Source organism: Seriola aureovittata, chromosome 6 (assembly GCF_021018895.1).
Source record: "Seriola aureovittata isolate HTS-2021-v1 ecotype China chromosome 6, ASM2101889v1, whole genome shotgun sequence".
NCBI lineage: Eukaryota > Metazoa > Chordata > Actinopteri > Carangiformes > Carangidae > Seriola > Seriola aureovittata.
In genome coordinates this window covers 3,749,341-3,763,929 of record NC_079369.1, presented here as the reverse complement: position 1 = coordinate 3,763,929, position 14,589 = coordinate 3,749,341, and the positions used below count along the sequence as shown (strand labels likewise).

General features: G+C 42.1%; 1 protein-coding gene across 21 annotated transcripts in view; it reads left to right on the top strand.

Moving 5' to 3' along the window:
- kif1aa (kinesin family member 1Aa) overlaps nucleotides 1-14,564 on the top strand; it is a 39,371-nt gene extending 24,807 nt beyond the window's left edge. For 5 of the 21 annotated variants that reach the window (XM_056378196.1, XM_056378195.1, XM_056378203.1 and 2 more), the window contains 22 exons: nucleotides 34-169; nucleotides 495-654; nucleotides 761-851; nucleotides 940-1,058; nucleotides 1,184-1,239; nucleotides 1,376-1,591; nucleotides 2,935-3,043; nucleotides 3,219-3,285; nucleotides 3,372-3,456; nucleotides 3,541-3,646; nucleotides 5,538-5,564; nucleotides 8,557-8,671; nucleotides 8,792-8,925; nucleotides 9,017-9,078; nucleotides 9,164-9,309; nucleotides 9,842-10,033; nucleotides 10,149-10,220; nucleotides 10,368-10,489; nucleotides 10,670-10,813; nucleotides 10,917-11,109; nucleotides 11,207-11,325; nucleotides 11,429-14,564. In XM_056378196.1, the coding sequence (XP_056234171.1) occupies nucleotides 34-169; nucleotides 495-654; nucleotides 761-851; nucleotides 940-1,058; nucleotides 1,184-1,239; nucleotides 1,376-1,591; nucleotides 2,935-3,043; nucleotides 3,219-3,285; nucleotides 3,372-3,456; nucleotides 3,541-3,646; nucleotides 5,538-5,564; nucleotides 8,557-8,671; nucleotides 8,792-8,925; nucleotides 9,017-9,078; nucleotides 9,164-9,309; nucleotides 9,842-10,033; nucleotides 10,149-10,220; nucleotides 10,368-10,489; nucleotides 10,670-10,813; nucleotides 10,917-11,109; nucleotides 11,207-11,325; nucleotides 11,429-11,471 (2,514 nt within the window). In that variant the 3' untranslated portion in view covers nucleotides 11,472-14,564. Of the gene's footprint in view, nucleotides 1-33; nucleotides 170-494; nucleotides 655-760; nucleotides 852-939; nucleotides 1,059-1,183; nucleotides 1,240-1,375; nucleotides 1,592-2,934; nucleotides 3,044-3,218; nucleotides 3,286-3,371; nucleotides 3,457-3,540; nucleotides 3,647-5,537; nucleotides 5,565-8,063; nucleotides 8,088-8,556; nucleotides 8,672-8,791; nucleotides 8,926-9,016; nucleotides 9,079-9,163; nucleotides 9,310-9,841; nucleotides 10,034-10,148; nucleotides 10,221-10,367; nucleotides 10,490-10,669; nucleotides 10,814-10,916; nucleotides 11,110-11,206; nucleotides 11,326-11,428 lie in introns of all 21 variants that reach the window. The other 16 variants (XM_056378204.1, XM_056378206.1, XM_056378197.1 and 13 more) reach the window with 8 other exon arrangements.
- Nucleotides 14,565-14,589: the final 25 nt, after the last annotated feature.

The following is a 14,589-nucleotide window of genomic DNA, read 5'->3' as shown; positions in this document are numbered from 1 at the left end:
GACCAGTCTGTGTTTTGCACCTTGCTTTTGCAGTTCCAGTCAGAATCCTGCTCTGTGGGACTGTCCCGCACAGGGATCTCCCAGGAGGAGCTTCGCATCGTGGAGGGGGAGGGGCAGAACGCAGAAATAGGACCCTCAGCTGATGAGGTCAACAACAACACATGTGCGGGTAATCATATTCTATGAGTGAATGGACACACGTTTTGTGTGTGTGTGTGTGTGTGTGTGTGTGTGTGTGTGTGTGTGTGTGTGTGTGTGTGTGTGTGTGGGGCCCCTGCTTAATCTGACACACCTGGCTGTTAGAGTCATGCCAGACTGAAAGACTCGCGCTGACTCTTACCGGCGCAGGGAAAGGAGGAGATGATTCTCAAACTAAATCAGTCCCGAGTCGGTCGGTGCCCCAAAAACGAGCACAACTGAGCGTGCTGACAATCCACTACCTGGAATACAAGCTTTAACCTTGTATCTAATTTTTGTCTTCGCCTCCGTCACAGCTGGTGGAGACGAGCTGGAGAATCCGCTGAAGGCCACTCTGGACGGTCCGCTGGACGCCCTGGAGCACCTGAGGATTGGTAATATTTTCACCTTCAGGGTAACCGTCCTGCAGGCCTCGAGCATCTCTGCAGAATATGCTGACATCTTCTGCCAGTTCAAGTAAGCACTCATCACAATGTTTTCATAATTACACCCGGTATTTATTGTATTTCTTTCATCTTTCTTTCATATGTAAATTTTCTCTGTTTCACTGTTTTGATTTCAGTTTCATCCACCGCCATGATGAGGCCTTCTCTACTGAGCCCCTGAAAAACACAGGCCGCGGCCCTCCTCTCGGCTTCTACCATGTGCAGAACGTAAGGAGCGTCCGCACAGATCATCATGTGTCGTTTGCCATTTTTAATACGACATGTACTTAAACGTCACTGTGCTGTTTTTTTGTAGATTGCCGTTGAAGTGACTAAATCCTTTGTTGACTACATCAAGACTCAGCCAATCGTGTTTGAGGTGTTTGGACACTACCAGAAACAGCCTTTTCTTCCTCTTTGTAAAGACGTCATCAGGTAACGTGGCAGCTGCTTATACAGACAAAGACACAATCTGTGTTGTTGTGTTTCCATAATGACACGTGTTGAGTCCAGATCCTTATATAACCTGGTGTTATTGTTGTTGTTATTTCCACAACCAGTCCATTACGTCCCTGCAGAAGACAGTTCCCACGCGTGATGCCTCTGTCCAAACCAGGTAGATAAACTCCAGGCCGGAGTTACTTTTCTTCAATTCCACGATTGATGTGTACGTTGCATATGTTGCACAGTCTTTGTGTTGGTCTGCCTGCACCGTCATGTCATCTCAGCTTCATGTTGTTGGGTGTGAGCAGTGGACTCCGACGACTCGCCGGACCGGGAGAAATCGCTGGAGCTGATCCGATACCTGGTCCCAGATGTGTTCAATGGGGCGCTGGTGGACTCGCTGTCAGGCCACGCTCTGTCTGCCGCTGGCTTGGCTGCTTCCTTCCTACTGGAAGCAAACGAGCAAGCTCAGTTGCCTGCTCCACCCACCTCTATCTGTTCAGTTATTAAAGCTCAGAAGCCGGGTTGGTTAATGATGTCAAATCCAAGAGAATCCTGCAACTGAAAACCTTTTTTTATATCAAGTGTTTATCTTGGTGTGTCACGGCACAGTGCAGTTCATTGATTATCGACTATTTCAAAGGACACAACATGTTATTTTTATGTAGAGATTCAAGCCACTGTGACAGTATTGCTCAAACGTAACACTGACGTCTGCCCAGATCCTGGTTCGATGTTGTTTTAACTGACCCTGTCACTCTTCCTGCACAGGGGGAGAGAAAGGGTCACAAGAAAGAACAAATATTTACCATGTTATTCATTATATTACAGTTACTACTGGTCGCTGACTAGTAGGAGCCTTTAAAAGTCTTAAGAACGACATGAATTGATATAAAAAGGGACGTTTCTCGTGTCAGAATTCAGTTGGATTGGCTCTAATGTACTGTGTGTTTACTGTCGACCTGCGTGGTGGATTCTCCCTGCAGTTCCTTCTTTGAGCTCCTCTTGAACTGAGTGCCTCTCCGCAGCAAGTAGTTATCAACAATACTCTCTCAGATGGGAATGTTCATTTATATAGTACATTATATGGTTAAATTATATACGACACATAAAAGACAAAAGACTTTACTACCAAAGAGTGAAAACAGATAAAACAGATAATGAACTATTTGAAATAATAAATACAACGAAGGAAAAGAGGATTTTATAGAGGCTTAGTTTTAGTCTTAGTCCATGCTGTATATTATTTTTGCAACGGTTGCAGAAGCATACAAAAACATTACACAGAATACTACATATTATATCTATAATATTCTATATGTTATATTTATGCTTGAGCTTGGGCCAAACCTCTGTGATGCATGCAAATGTTTTTTCATGCACACTCTCTCTTAAATCTGAACTCCTGTCTTTGATTCGTTTGGAGCTCAATCATTTCTACAAGACAACTGAATGATCACAAATCAAAAACATAGATTTACTTTCAAAGGAGAATACTGTTTAAGGAGATTGTGCGTATGCTTTTCCTCATGCAGGGGTTCAGTCTGTATTTATGTATGCGAAGGTTTACAAATACGTACTGTAGGTGAACTCTCAAACTGCATAGGGAAACCAAGAGCGTAATGTAGTGGTAATCTATAAGAGAGGGCTGCAACGTTGCTAATAAACTGCTGAAGAAAAGGAAGTCCTAATCTGCAGGTTCCTGTCTTTCCCTCGCGTCACTGATTTCCTTTCTTCTTCCCTTTTCTCTTTCCTCTGTAGGATTAGAGCTGTTCTCAGCTCCCTGTTCATAGCCACTAGTCTGCTGTCTCTTTTCCCCTCACACCATCTTCCTTTATAACCTTCTCTATCTCCCTTTTCAACACAGTACCTGCCACCAAACTGACAGCCATGACCCGCCCACAGGCAGGACCCTGCCACTGTAAATATGATCTCATGGTATTCTTCGAGATCTGTGAGCTGGAGGCCAATGGAGAGTGAGTTTATCCAGCGCTGCGCTTTATTTTCACCCGGCAGATTCTTGGAATCATTTTGCAGATATTTCCATTAAATTTAACATTGAAGACATAAATTTGATAATTATTGGAAACCACAGAAATCTCTCTTGTACTATAAATCAAGTGAGGCTTGTTTTTTGTTTTTTTTCCCCAGCTACATCCCTGCAGTGGTGGACCACAGAGGAGGAATGCCGTGCCATGGCACATTCCTCCTGCACCAGGTACGCCAGTTGCACTGAGTAAATATAATATTTGGAATATTTTAAATGTGCTGAACACAACCACACCTCTGTTTCTGTCTCTGTAGGGCCTCCAGAGGAGAATCACCGTTACTATCGTACATGAATCAGGAGGTGACATGGAGTGGAAGGAAGTCCGTGAGCTTGTTGTGGGTAAGTTTTCTCGCCCTGAAAACCGAACATATCTCCCAACAACGTGTGCGAACTTTTGTTACTGAGGCACGTGTGCTTTCCCAGGACGTCTCCGCAACACCCCTGAAGCGGATGAGACCATCATCGACCCCAGTATTCTGTCCCTCAATATCTTGTCTGTTGGGTATGTCAGGCCCATGCAAGATGACAGGTACGTACCGGTGAAGACATGTAGATGGAGGCGCTTTAGTTTGCGGCTGTAAGATCGTAAAGCACTGCGCCAGCGTATGCTTTGTAACTTGGTGAATTCAAAATCAAAACGTCTTGTGGCCAGAGGCACATTTACTCTACAGTTGTGGCAGCTTGGCTGAATTTGGAAAAAAACCTCTGAATGGTTCAACAACAGTCTTATTACTGCTGTGGCAGCTCACGCTCTGGGACACGACACACACGGGGGGCGAATGCATGGCATCGTGAAACCCAGCTCGTCAGAAAAACAAAGCATGGCGGGAGAGGCACAACTTGAATGTTACAGCAAATCTCAGCGAATTCTTTCATGCTGTTAGCTTAGCACTGCGTCTGCATGAATCTACTGTGGTTTTCCTATCTCTAACTGCAGGAAGTCACACATTAAAAAAAGAAAAAAGAAAATCCAGAGTGACCATGAGAAACATGATTTATTTAGACCTAAATCTGCCACATCAGTAGTTATGAATTCACTGGTCCTTTGCTGGCTGTGCGACCCTCCTTGGTGTTAATCTGTGCTCTCGTTGTTTGATTGTCATCGTTGCACCTACATGTTGCATCTCACCGTGTTAATCACCTCACCTCTAACCCCTGCCATCTCTCAACCATGATTAGATCCACTAACCCTGACACTGACCCTGCTTATGACCTTCCAGGGCCTTTTACTTTTTTATCAAGCAACCTCATCTTACTGTATCTTCATGAATTAATACTGTAGCAGCCCAGTACGAAATAAAAAATGCATGTCTTTCTTGCTTATCCAGCAGCATGTATCACTAATAATAGCGTAAGCTCACTAACTCACCTTAAACTATCAATATGATGTCACGCATTGGACATATAACATTTCATCATCACTTTATTGAATCCAGTGATTTAACTTTTGATATTTAAGAATCACCGACTGTAGATTGAAGGACGAAGTTTCTGTTAATCATGCACTGACCTCTGTAATGTCTAATTTGAAACCCCTGATAATGATGTTTCCGGGTGTGTTTGTTGGATTGCAGCCTAGTTTGTAGAGTAGACTCAAAGCAAAAGAGAAGGATGATCAACAGCCCAAATGAAAAATGTCATATTTTTACACAATATTTTTCACTAACATCGTAAAATTCTAGTTAGTTATGTTGCTCTTTGTGACGGTGACATCTGCAGCCAGCCACTAGAGGGCAGTAGGTGTCTTTTAAGGGCTTGTGGCCCCATAATGGGAACTTGTGTTAAGATATACTGTATAGAGACTTTTGTTTCTTTAACATATAAAATAAAAAGTTACCATCACTAGTGTATGGTGGCACAATAACTGTTGAGTAGTTCTGTATGTATTAGTGTGTTTATAAGGACAAATATCAGTATAGATTTTCTGTTAATGTCATTTGGCCTTAATTATCAGATCACCCGAGTTAAAATATGAAAACCAAGTTATTTTTTTAAAGTAATTTTGCTATTTAACTTAACTTATGATTTTTGTGACGCCCTGTTTTTGGCTCGTTGCTTAATCCCTTTGCTTTCCTAACCGCTCTCCCGAAAGCCTAACGATAACAACAACATGATCACCCAGACCTGGGTTTACTGAGTTTCAGCCTAAAATAAACCAGATGCTCCGAGCAGCTCTGACCAGCGGCCCCCGCTCGACCAGCCTTCCTTTGACCATGGTGCTGCACTCCTCGGTACAACACTAAACATTTGTGTTGTTATGGCCTCAGTAGCCAAGAATGTTTAAGGGCTTAGCACCAGGCTGTGGTCCAGCGCCGCGGCCCCTGCTCGGTCTTGCTCATACTAACATCAAGGTGTAAATGGATGCTAACATTTTTCTCCCCTCCAGTCCACTAACGGAATGTTGTTTTTTGCTTTTGCAGACAGTTTCTTGATTCGGACATGCCTAGGTATATTATTTTGCCTCTCTTCTCGTGCTCTTTAAGTTACACAAACACCTCATCTTTCTAACGTCCTCTACACCCTGTCATTTCCAAGTTATCCTCCAGTGTTTTCGTTTCCTTCTCTCCTACTCTGCCATTACTGTCAGCAATTCATCTGTGCCTCTTTGTTTTCTCCCTCTCACGAGGAGTGAGGGAAGCTTTCCTGCATGTCCCTGGTTCTCTTGCTGCGCTGGGTGGGGGTTTGAGCTGTTATCAGGCTGCGGTTTATGATGGACAGGGTCTGCATGGCTCGCTGTGCTTCTCGTGGACTGTCCTTGGCTGTGTCTCTGCCGGAGGTGTCGTGGGGCCAGTATCACACTCTCTGTTTCCACTTCAGCAGTTGCTGCAGCAACTATCTCATAACGGTGATTTCAGAAAGTGTAAAGTCAATATTTGGTCACTCTTGCATTTGTCTTTAGGCCAGAAACAAAGAATTTTAAAGGTCCCATATAGTATGAAGGTAGATGTCCATGTGTTGTTTGATTATAAAGCAGGTCTAGGTTCTATATTATTACTGTGAAAGTATCAACAGAGAAATGCACACAGCCTGTATTCAGAAACTGAGCTTTAAAACCAGTCGTCAGGACTTCTGTAACTTTGTGATGTCACAACAAAGCAGTCACCAAGCCCCGCCCACCTGGACCCACCATCCTGCCTTGCAAGATTTGGTTCATACCTGAAATATATTTCAGCTATATTTTTATTCAACCACTCATAAAACAGTTAGCCAATCAGAAGAGATGTTCAGAGTCTCCTCTTCCTCTGATTGGCTCACCGACCTGTTGTTACTAGAGCTCCAGAGAAAAGCTGTAAAACTACACTGAGATTGTTTACGGTTCTTTAAATCACAAATATATGCTTCTTATAGATCAACACTTTAGAATAAAACACGGGAAAGGTGTAAAATATGGGACCTTTAAAATGTTGCCCACATCAGTATCACCACTATCCTTTTACTCTGATTGTTTACAGATGCTAATTTATTCATAGATTCAATTTAAAAGGCAACAAAGTCACATCCAACATGATTGTTCGCTTTATCTGGAACTAAAAGATCTCAGCATGAGTAAGATGTATTAGCCCTACATGCCAGAAGAGGGCGGTAGTGATCCGTTATTACAACACAGTTCATTTGAAACAACAAAGGCAGAGAGATGAATCTTGTATTTAGCAAGAAGATTCATAACATTTGGAAAAACTGTAATTTTCCTTTCAGCACTCTGTTTATTATTTTCGTAGTGTTGACTTTGCCGTGAAGCAATATTTTGAATCCATGGATATGATTTTCATATTTTCTTGGTTACCTCTAATACCGAGGGCCAGGGAGTGCTTCCCATCACAGCTACAGAGCAGTAACAGGAACACAAGTCATCCACTATTACTCAAGTGCTGTAATATGGATCACATCATTTACAGTACCCGCTCTGGCACCGTATTCAAATGCGGCTATTAAAATGTAATCTAGTGAGCCATTACCTCACCGGTAGCACTTTGCCCAAAATCACTGCAATGTTGTGAATATTTTTAAATCCTGCTTGTACCTCAGTGAAACTCTGCCAGACACCAGAAACAAATGGCTCCTCACATGTTACGCCAGCAGCATGACTTCAATCCTGGCTCCTGCGATTTTTAGGAGGTAGTAAAATGTAGAGAAGCACATGTTGGTGTAGTGCGAGGAGGAAATTGCTTCCTTGTAGTGTAAGTGACCAGGTTTCTTTCTACTACTGGGAAAGCAGTGTGTGTGTGTGTGTGTGTGTGTGTGTGTGTGTGTGTGTGAATCCACTTGTTAATTACTTAAAAAACAGGTAATTTCTACGCTGAATCGCCATAACTCTCACAGAGAAGCAGTCGGTTCTATTTACTACTGGCTGTTTGCTTTTCTTTTTTCTTTTCTGGGTGACACAATGTCCACTTTCCCACAAGGTCACCTCAGTCCAGGGCCAGTTTTTGGCACAACATCTGAACCTCATGGAGAGTCCATTCGGCCCGTTTTTATGGCTCACAGAAACATTAGTTTCCTTTTACAATTCTTGCTTGGATTATCTTTTTTAGATTTAAGGCCGTACCGGGCTGCAGGCCAGAAGAATAACTGGTTACAGTGTGTGATTATTTCCCCTTGGGGGGAAATGGGAAAAATCATGTACATTAACGTATGGAGTAAATCAGAGGTGTAACAGAGAGCAGTGTTTTATTATTTTTTTTGCTTGAAGAATGGTCACGTGCTGTTATTTGACCTTTTCAATGGTAGAGCAGGATAAGCGGTTGCATCAAGTCAAGCAGCACCTTCCGCAGGATTTCTCAACTCGTCTCCTAAGGGTGAGATGCGCTGTCCACGGCAGTGTTTACATAATGAGATAACAGTGTGGAAAAAAAGACAAACACCATCCCAGCCACACAAGCGCATAACCACAACATACTTCCTGACTCTCACTTTCTATTCTTTTGCTGATTTCTTCTTTCTCACAGCACTTCCTTGGGAGTTGACCATAGGTATTTCACTGCCCTGTCCCTCATTTCTTCTGGCTGTCTCTCATCATCCCCCTCCCCCACTTTTTTCTGTATTAATAGTCATCTAAGCTCTCTTTGCTTTTCTATGGTGTTGTGTACAAGGCAGAACATCAACTCAGCCTGTTGCATGCAAAAAGATTTCATTAATGCTTTTTACTAATGAGATTTTGAGGAATACTCACTATAAAGTTTATTATTGTACAAAACCAACAGTAACTTGACTTTTTATTTTATTTTTTAATCATAAGATTATTTTCCCAGTGTGTCAAGTTATAAAATGTTAGTGCACATCTTTTTGTATGTGAAGTATGTTTTGATTATTGAAGTGTATGATTTTCATGTTAACTTCTCTGTTGTTAGGTTGACAAACTGTAGTATGACTTTTTTTTATTGCTTAAAATGTTGACTGCTGGTTCACTGTCTCGGCTTCTTGTTCAACAAACCACCTCAGGACCTTCTTCCGCTTCGAGGCGGCGTGGGATAGCTCCATGCACAATTCTCTGCTACTAAACCGAGTCACTCCGTACGGGGAGAAAATCTACATGACCCTCTCGGCCTATCTGGAGGTACAGTATACTGCCCGCATTCACGAGAGCTAGAAATAGCTCGTTCAGGATCTGAGGTCACGTGTAAAAATTACTCCAGCGGAACAATGTGGGCAAATCCTCCACTTTTATCACTTGCAGATGGAGAACTGCACCCAGCCCGCGGTCATAACCAAAGATATCTGCATGGTGTTTTACTCACGAGACACAAAGCTCTCGGCCTCCCGCTCTATTCGCAACCTCTTTGGTACCGGAAGCCTGAGAGCGGCAGATGGGTGAGTTTGAAATTTGAAACAATGACAAAACATCAGGTCGTATCCTGCGTCCACTCAGCTGACTTTACTATTTGTTTGTTGTTTTGTTTAGTAACCGTGTAACTGGAGTTTATGAGGTCAGCTTATGTCACCTGGCAGATGCAGGAAGCCCAGGTGAGAGTTCAAGACGCAGTTAACAGTTCTGCTTTTAAGCTTAACTTCTGCAACATTTCTAACCCTGCACCTGCCCCCCCCCCAGGTATGCAGAGGAGACGCAGGCGGGTGCTGGACACCTCCGTGGCCTACGTCCGTGGGGAGGAGAACTTGGCTGGATGGAGGCCCCGCAGCGACAGCCTCATTCTGGACCACCAGTGGGAGCTGGAGAAACTCAGCCTCCTTCAAGACGTGAGGCGCATTTGTTACTTTTCTCTTACAACATTTACTTTAAACAGCATCTGACGGTACGTGACACCGGCCCCTCATTTATTGAACATGTACTAAAACACATGCCTCTCCTGTAAATCATCTATTTAATGATTTGCTCTCTTAAAACATCTAAATGAACAGAGACTTAGTCATTTACATGCAATCTACTGTGCTTATGAAGTATACACAGATATGGTGTGTTGACCAGAATTCAGCATGAATGTGTTCAAACATACTGTCATAAAAAGCTTTTGCTTCTTTAACGTACTAATTTAATTAATTCCTAAAACACTTATTAGGATTAACTGCTAATTTGCAGTGTGACCTCAGGATAAGTTAGAGGCCAGAGAAGTTACGTGCTCATGTAAAATTTCAAAGGTCTGACTTTGTTCAGAGACAAGAAGAAGATCTTTGTTGTGATCTGCAGAAAAACTGTTGAGACATCCAGGCACTGATTTTCTGAAAACAGATGTGTGAAGTGGCCAAATTTGCAAATATTCCATTCCCTCAGGTGGAGAAGACCAAACATTATCTTTTGTTGAGAGAGAAACTGGAGTCCACCCTGCTCGTGGGCCAGGACTCCCTGCAGTCCTGTGTCACTGAGGAGCTGAGTGAGTCTCCTCAGCCCCCCGAGGTCGACCAGGAGGTCGGCAGCTCCAGCTCTGAAATCACCACGGAGAGGCAGAGGGAGCTCGCCGCCAAGGTCAGCCATGATTATTGTGTGAATTTGCAATTTCAGGTTTAACTTGTGCACATTTTTTTTTCATTATTTTTGTGTCTAACTTCATAAACTTTAAGCTCTCTGTCCTTTCTCACAGTGTTTGAGGCTCCTCACTCACTCCTTCAACAGAGAATACGGCCACGTCTGTGTCAGCGCCAGTGAAAGCAAGGTAGTGCTTTAAAGACGTCCATGTAAACATAGACACGTTTAAATAAAGACAATGTGATCAGTGTCTGTTGAATTGGTTCCATATGGTTGACCGAGGACCTGTCTGTGTGTGTGTGTGTGTGTGTGTGTGTGTGTGTGTGTGTCACAGATTTCAGAGATGTCTGTCACAACACTAAGAGACTCCACTTCAATCTCTGCTCTCAACACAATCACACCCTCCTCAACATGCCCGTCACTGGTTGAGGGTTGCTACGGCAACACTGAACTCAGGTAAGCCCTAAGACACACTTGTAGGGGTCATGCTTTTGTCTCATTTGTTATCCCTGGTAGCCATGGTAGCCAAATGTTGTGTATTACAGGTTGCAGTGTTTGGTTGATGGCTAACGTGAAGCACTGAGGGTTTTATTGGTTTGTTACGAGGGCTCAAAGCCTCTTCTTATTGCACCACAGACCACCTATGCCCCGCTCGCGTGCCGTCAGTCCCGGTCCTGACACACAGCAGGACGCAGAGGCCAAGAAGTCCCTCAACGGAGCCTCTGACGCCAAGCCTCGCACCCGCAAGTTTGTCCCCGACATCCAGGAGATTAGAGTCAGGTGAGTCTGTTACAAACAACTCCAAAAACACGTCCTCACTTTTGAGTTGTGACGATGAACGTCTCGGTTCCACATGTGGTAATATGTGACCTCTGCTTCTCAGCCCCATTGTGTCAAAGAAGGGTTACATACATTTCTTGGAGCCGCACACCAACGGGTGGGTGAAGCGCTACGTTGTGGTGCGGCGGCCGTACGTCTACATCTACAACACAGAGCGAGACACCGTGGAGCGGGCTATTCTCAACCTCTCCTCGGCTCAGGTGGAGTACAGCGAGGACCAGCAGGCAATGCTGAAGGTAGGTGGTTTTTACAAAATCCCCCCAAAATCCCCTCTTTTCTGCTCTCTTGTGCCAAAATAACCTTTTACTTTTTTGTTTTCGTCTTTCTCAACAGACCCCAAACACATTTGCTGTGTGTACAGAGCATCGTGGAATATTGCTTCAAGCCACTAATGACAAAGAGATGCATGACTGGCTGTATGCGTTTAATCCTCTCCTTGCTGGAACTATCAGGTAAAAATATACTGAATCCTCTTTCAGACAAAAAAAAAACTTTTCTGGATTAAAGTGAGAAAGTTGTATATTTCTGATACGTATCTTCTCGTCCGCCTCTCAGGTCAAAGCTGTCGAGAAGACGAGCCGGACAGATGAGGATGTGAAACAACACTATGAACAAATTTCACGAGAGACGGATGAACGCAAAGACTTCTATGTACATAGATCCTTGTCCCTATCCCTCCCCCCTGTGCTGAGCCCCCGTCCCCGTCCCCCCCCCCTCACCACCACCACCACCAACAACAACAACGACAACAACCATCTTTCCCCTGTACGCTCTCAGTTTATCACTAGTGTCCTCGGCACCTAAAGCGCCCATTTTGTGTCAGGCCTTGCTGCGGTGTGAGTCTCGTAGTCTGAAGAACCTCTTCAAAAAGCTGTCACTGTACTGTACTGGAGTTTATTCATAGCTGGATGGATGAAGAAAAATGGAGGAAGTAGCAACAGTTTCTTATCTCAGATTACATACGTATGGTAATGTACTGTAGTTGTTGTCAGTGACACATCAAGCCTTATACATTTATTCCCTAAAAAAAAAAAAAAAAAAAAAAAAAAAATGCAGTGACATTTATCTTACTTAAAGCTGCCATGTCAGTGAGGATCACACTGCTACATTTGCATCAGTAAATAGGCAAACATGCAGATTCTTCTCTACTCTGCTCTACAGCTATATATACAGTGTCTAAACAGGTTTGCATACAACATACAGCTAGAAAATACACGCTAAAAGAAAAAAAAATGACAGTTGAGTGTAACTCTTCAGAATATTTCTCTCTTCTTTCTGGTCCATGACTCCTGACATTGAGTAATCTGCCTCCTATCCCTAAAACTACTTAGAAACTTTAGCACACACACAGCCTGGCAAGGGAATGGCATATCAACATAAACTTCATGTTCTTGTGGCATTTTGATAAATCCATGTCGTTTTAGCTACTTGTAGGAGCACTGTGGGTATCTACATTCACACCTTAAGTAATCAAATATCATCCCATTAATCCTCCAGATTTACTCTCATTCTCTACCTGATTTTTGTTTTAAAATGTGATATATTTAGATATTTAACAGCTTTATTATTTATTTCTGCATGTATTTATTTACAAAGACATTTATATTTCTAAAGTAGTAGTACCGTGCAATTTCTGCACACTGCACTTTTTAATATAAGTTCCTTAAATGTTTGAACAATACAACCTTGTCCCCATGCAATTAATGCTACTGAAACAATTTAATAACTTTATGATTGGCCAGTTTCATTACCTGATTGCCTGACTAATAATATCCCCTTTAAGATTAGGACACACCTGACCAACTAACATAAATCTGACAAGATCAATATACTAGGTAGAGAATATTAAGGTGGTCTGTCCGTTCACAACTGCACAAAACTACCTTGTTAAATGATCAAAAGTATAAACTGTTCCTCACAGTACAGAATGAGAAACTGTCTGAATGAAATGTATATTGATTTAATGTAGTGCCTCTCTTTTCAGTCATACTGTATAGGCGTACTGTACAGGATGCCTCTGCACCAGTTGCTTTGAATCTACATCCTTCATGCTGCTATAATACTGTTCTGGAAGTGTCTGCAGATAATATCATCACTCTCCTGCTTTTCATCATCATCATCATCACTTACATACTCAGACAACACATCTCATTTAATGGTAATGTTAGATTTCTAATATGGCAGTCACATGTCATATAATACGTAAATTTCCATAACACACATTATACTTATAATTTTTTATATATGCAAAAAAGAAAAACTTGTATGGATTGAAGCATTTGACTATATTTGTAAAACAATTCTGCTTTGAATGGAGGAAAAAAAAAAAACAACCCCATGCTGCTGACAGTGTCAATGTCACTCCTGTTCTTTTTTTTACCAACTCCTTCAGCTGCTGTGCGTTTTCATTAGCATCTCAGCCTGATGGATGAGCATGCCTCAGGTCAGCCAGCCTGTAGAGCATGCTCCATGACAGTAGAGACATGTCACTTGTGTATGAGGCCAGCATCTCAAAGCATTTAACCTTTACAAAAGACCTCAAGAAATATTCCCTTTTCTTTGTGTGTCAGTTCGCTACGTTTGTATTTCTGATTCTAATGTAATCCATACAATAGATTAATCTGCTAAAAGTGTATTTCCTGAGATTGGAAAGTATTCTGTGTGTTGTGGACATGCTTTGAAGTTATCCAATCAAAACATTTTACAATCTTACATGTGTATACAACTGTCAGTAGTCGTAAGTTAATCAAACAGTCAAATGTCTGTTCATATGTTTTGTTTGTTGTGTAAGACGTTGGGGCGATCAATGTAGTGATCAAAGTCTATCCCAGACTTTCTTGGCAGAGACTACAGTTGTATTTTATCCAGCTATAGCATCGTCATTGAGGGAACACCTGTTGCACTGTACATTACACTGTCTCAACGCTCATTTCTGTCTTGATTTCCTCTAAACCCAATTTTAAAATGTGAGCTCCAGTCTGATCTCAATGTTGAGATTATTCCTCTTGTTTTCATTGGGCCTTTTTAATGTGCATCACATTTGAGCCAACCAAAGTTTTGTTGGTGCAGTCACACACACAGACACACACACAAAAAAAAAATCACACTGAATGTACATCAATATTTGAAAATACTTATTCTGCTGGAGTGGTTGTGTTAACTTGTGTTCTGGATTCACAGTCTGGTTCCTTATTGATTGTAGTTAGGTTATTATCGAGGAACCATATGGGACATACCTGTAATTATCTGTCCACCCATGTGTGGGAGGATGTAATAGGTTCATTATGGCCCTGTTAGAAATTGCATCTTGTACAGAGTAATGCTGTAGGTTATCTTACCGTCACACGTTCACTCTGATTTCAGTATCTACCTTCACCATCATGCTCTGACAGCCTTCACAAAATCTACTTTTTCTAATCCCTCCCTTTTTTTGAAGGAATATCATTTGCATTTTTGTGCTTCTACATCTAATCTTTTTTTTTTTTTTTTTCTCGCACTATCAAATTATTTTGCATTGTACATAAACATGATTGCTGTGAACATTGTATTATAAAGTTGCACCCATTTACAAAATCTTAAATGGGCAGTAGTTCAGTCAGTGTCTCTGAGTGTTGGAGTTTAGCGTCAAATGTTTGTGTACACTAAACACATTGTCATATATTAAATAAACATGGAAATTATGCAACACAAAGTAATGGACTCTTTTTCTTTTTTAT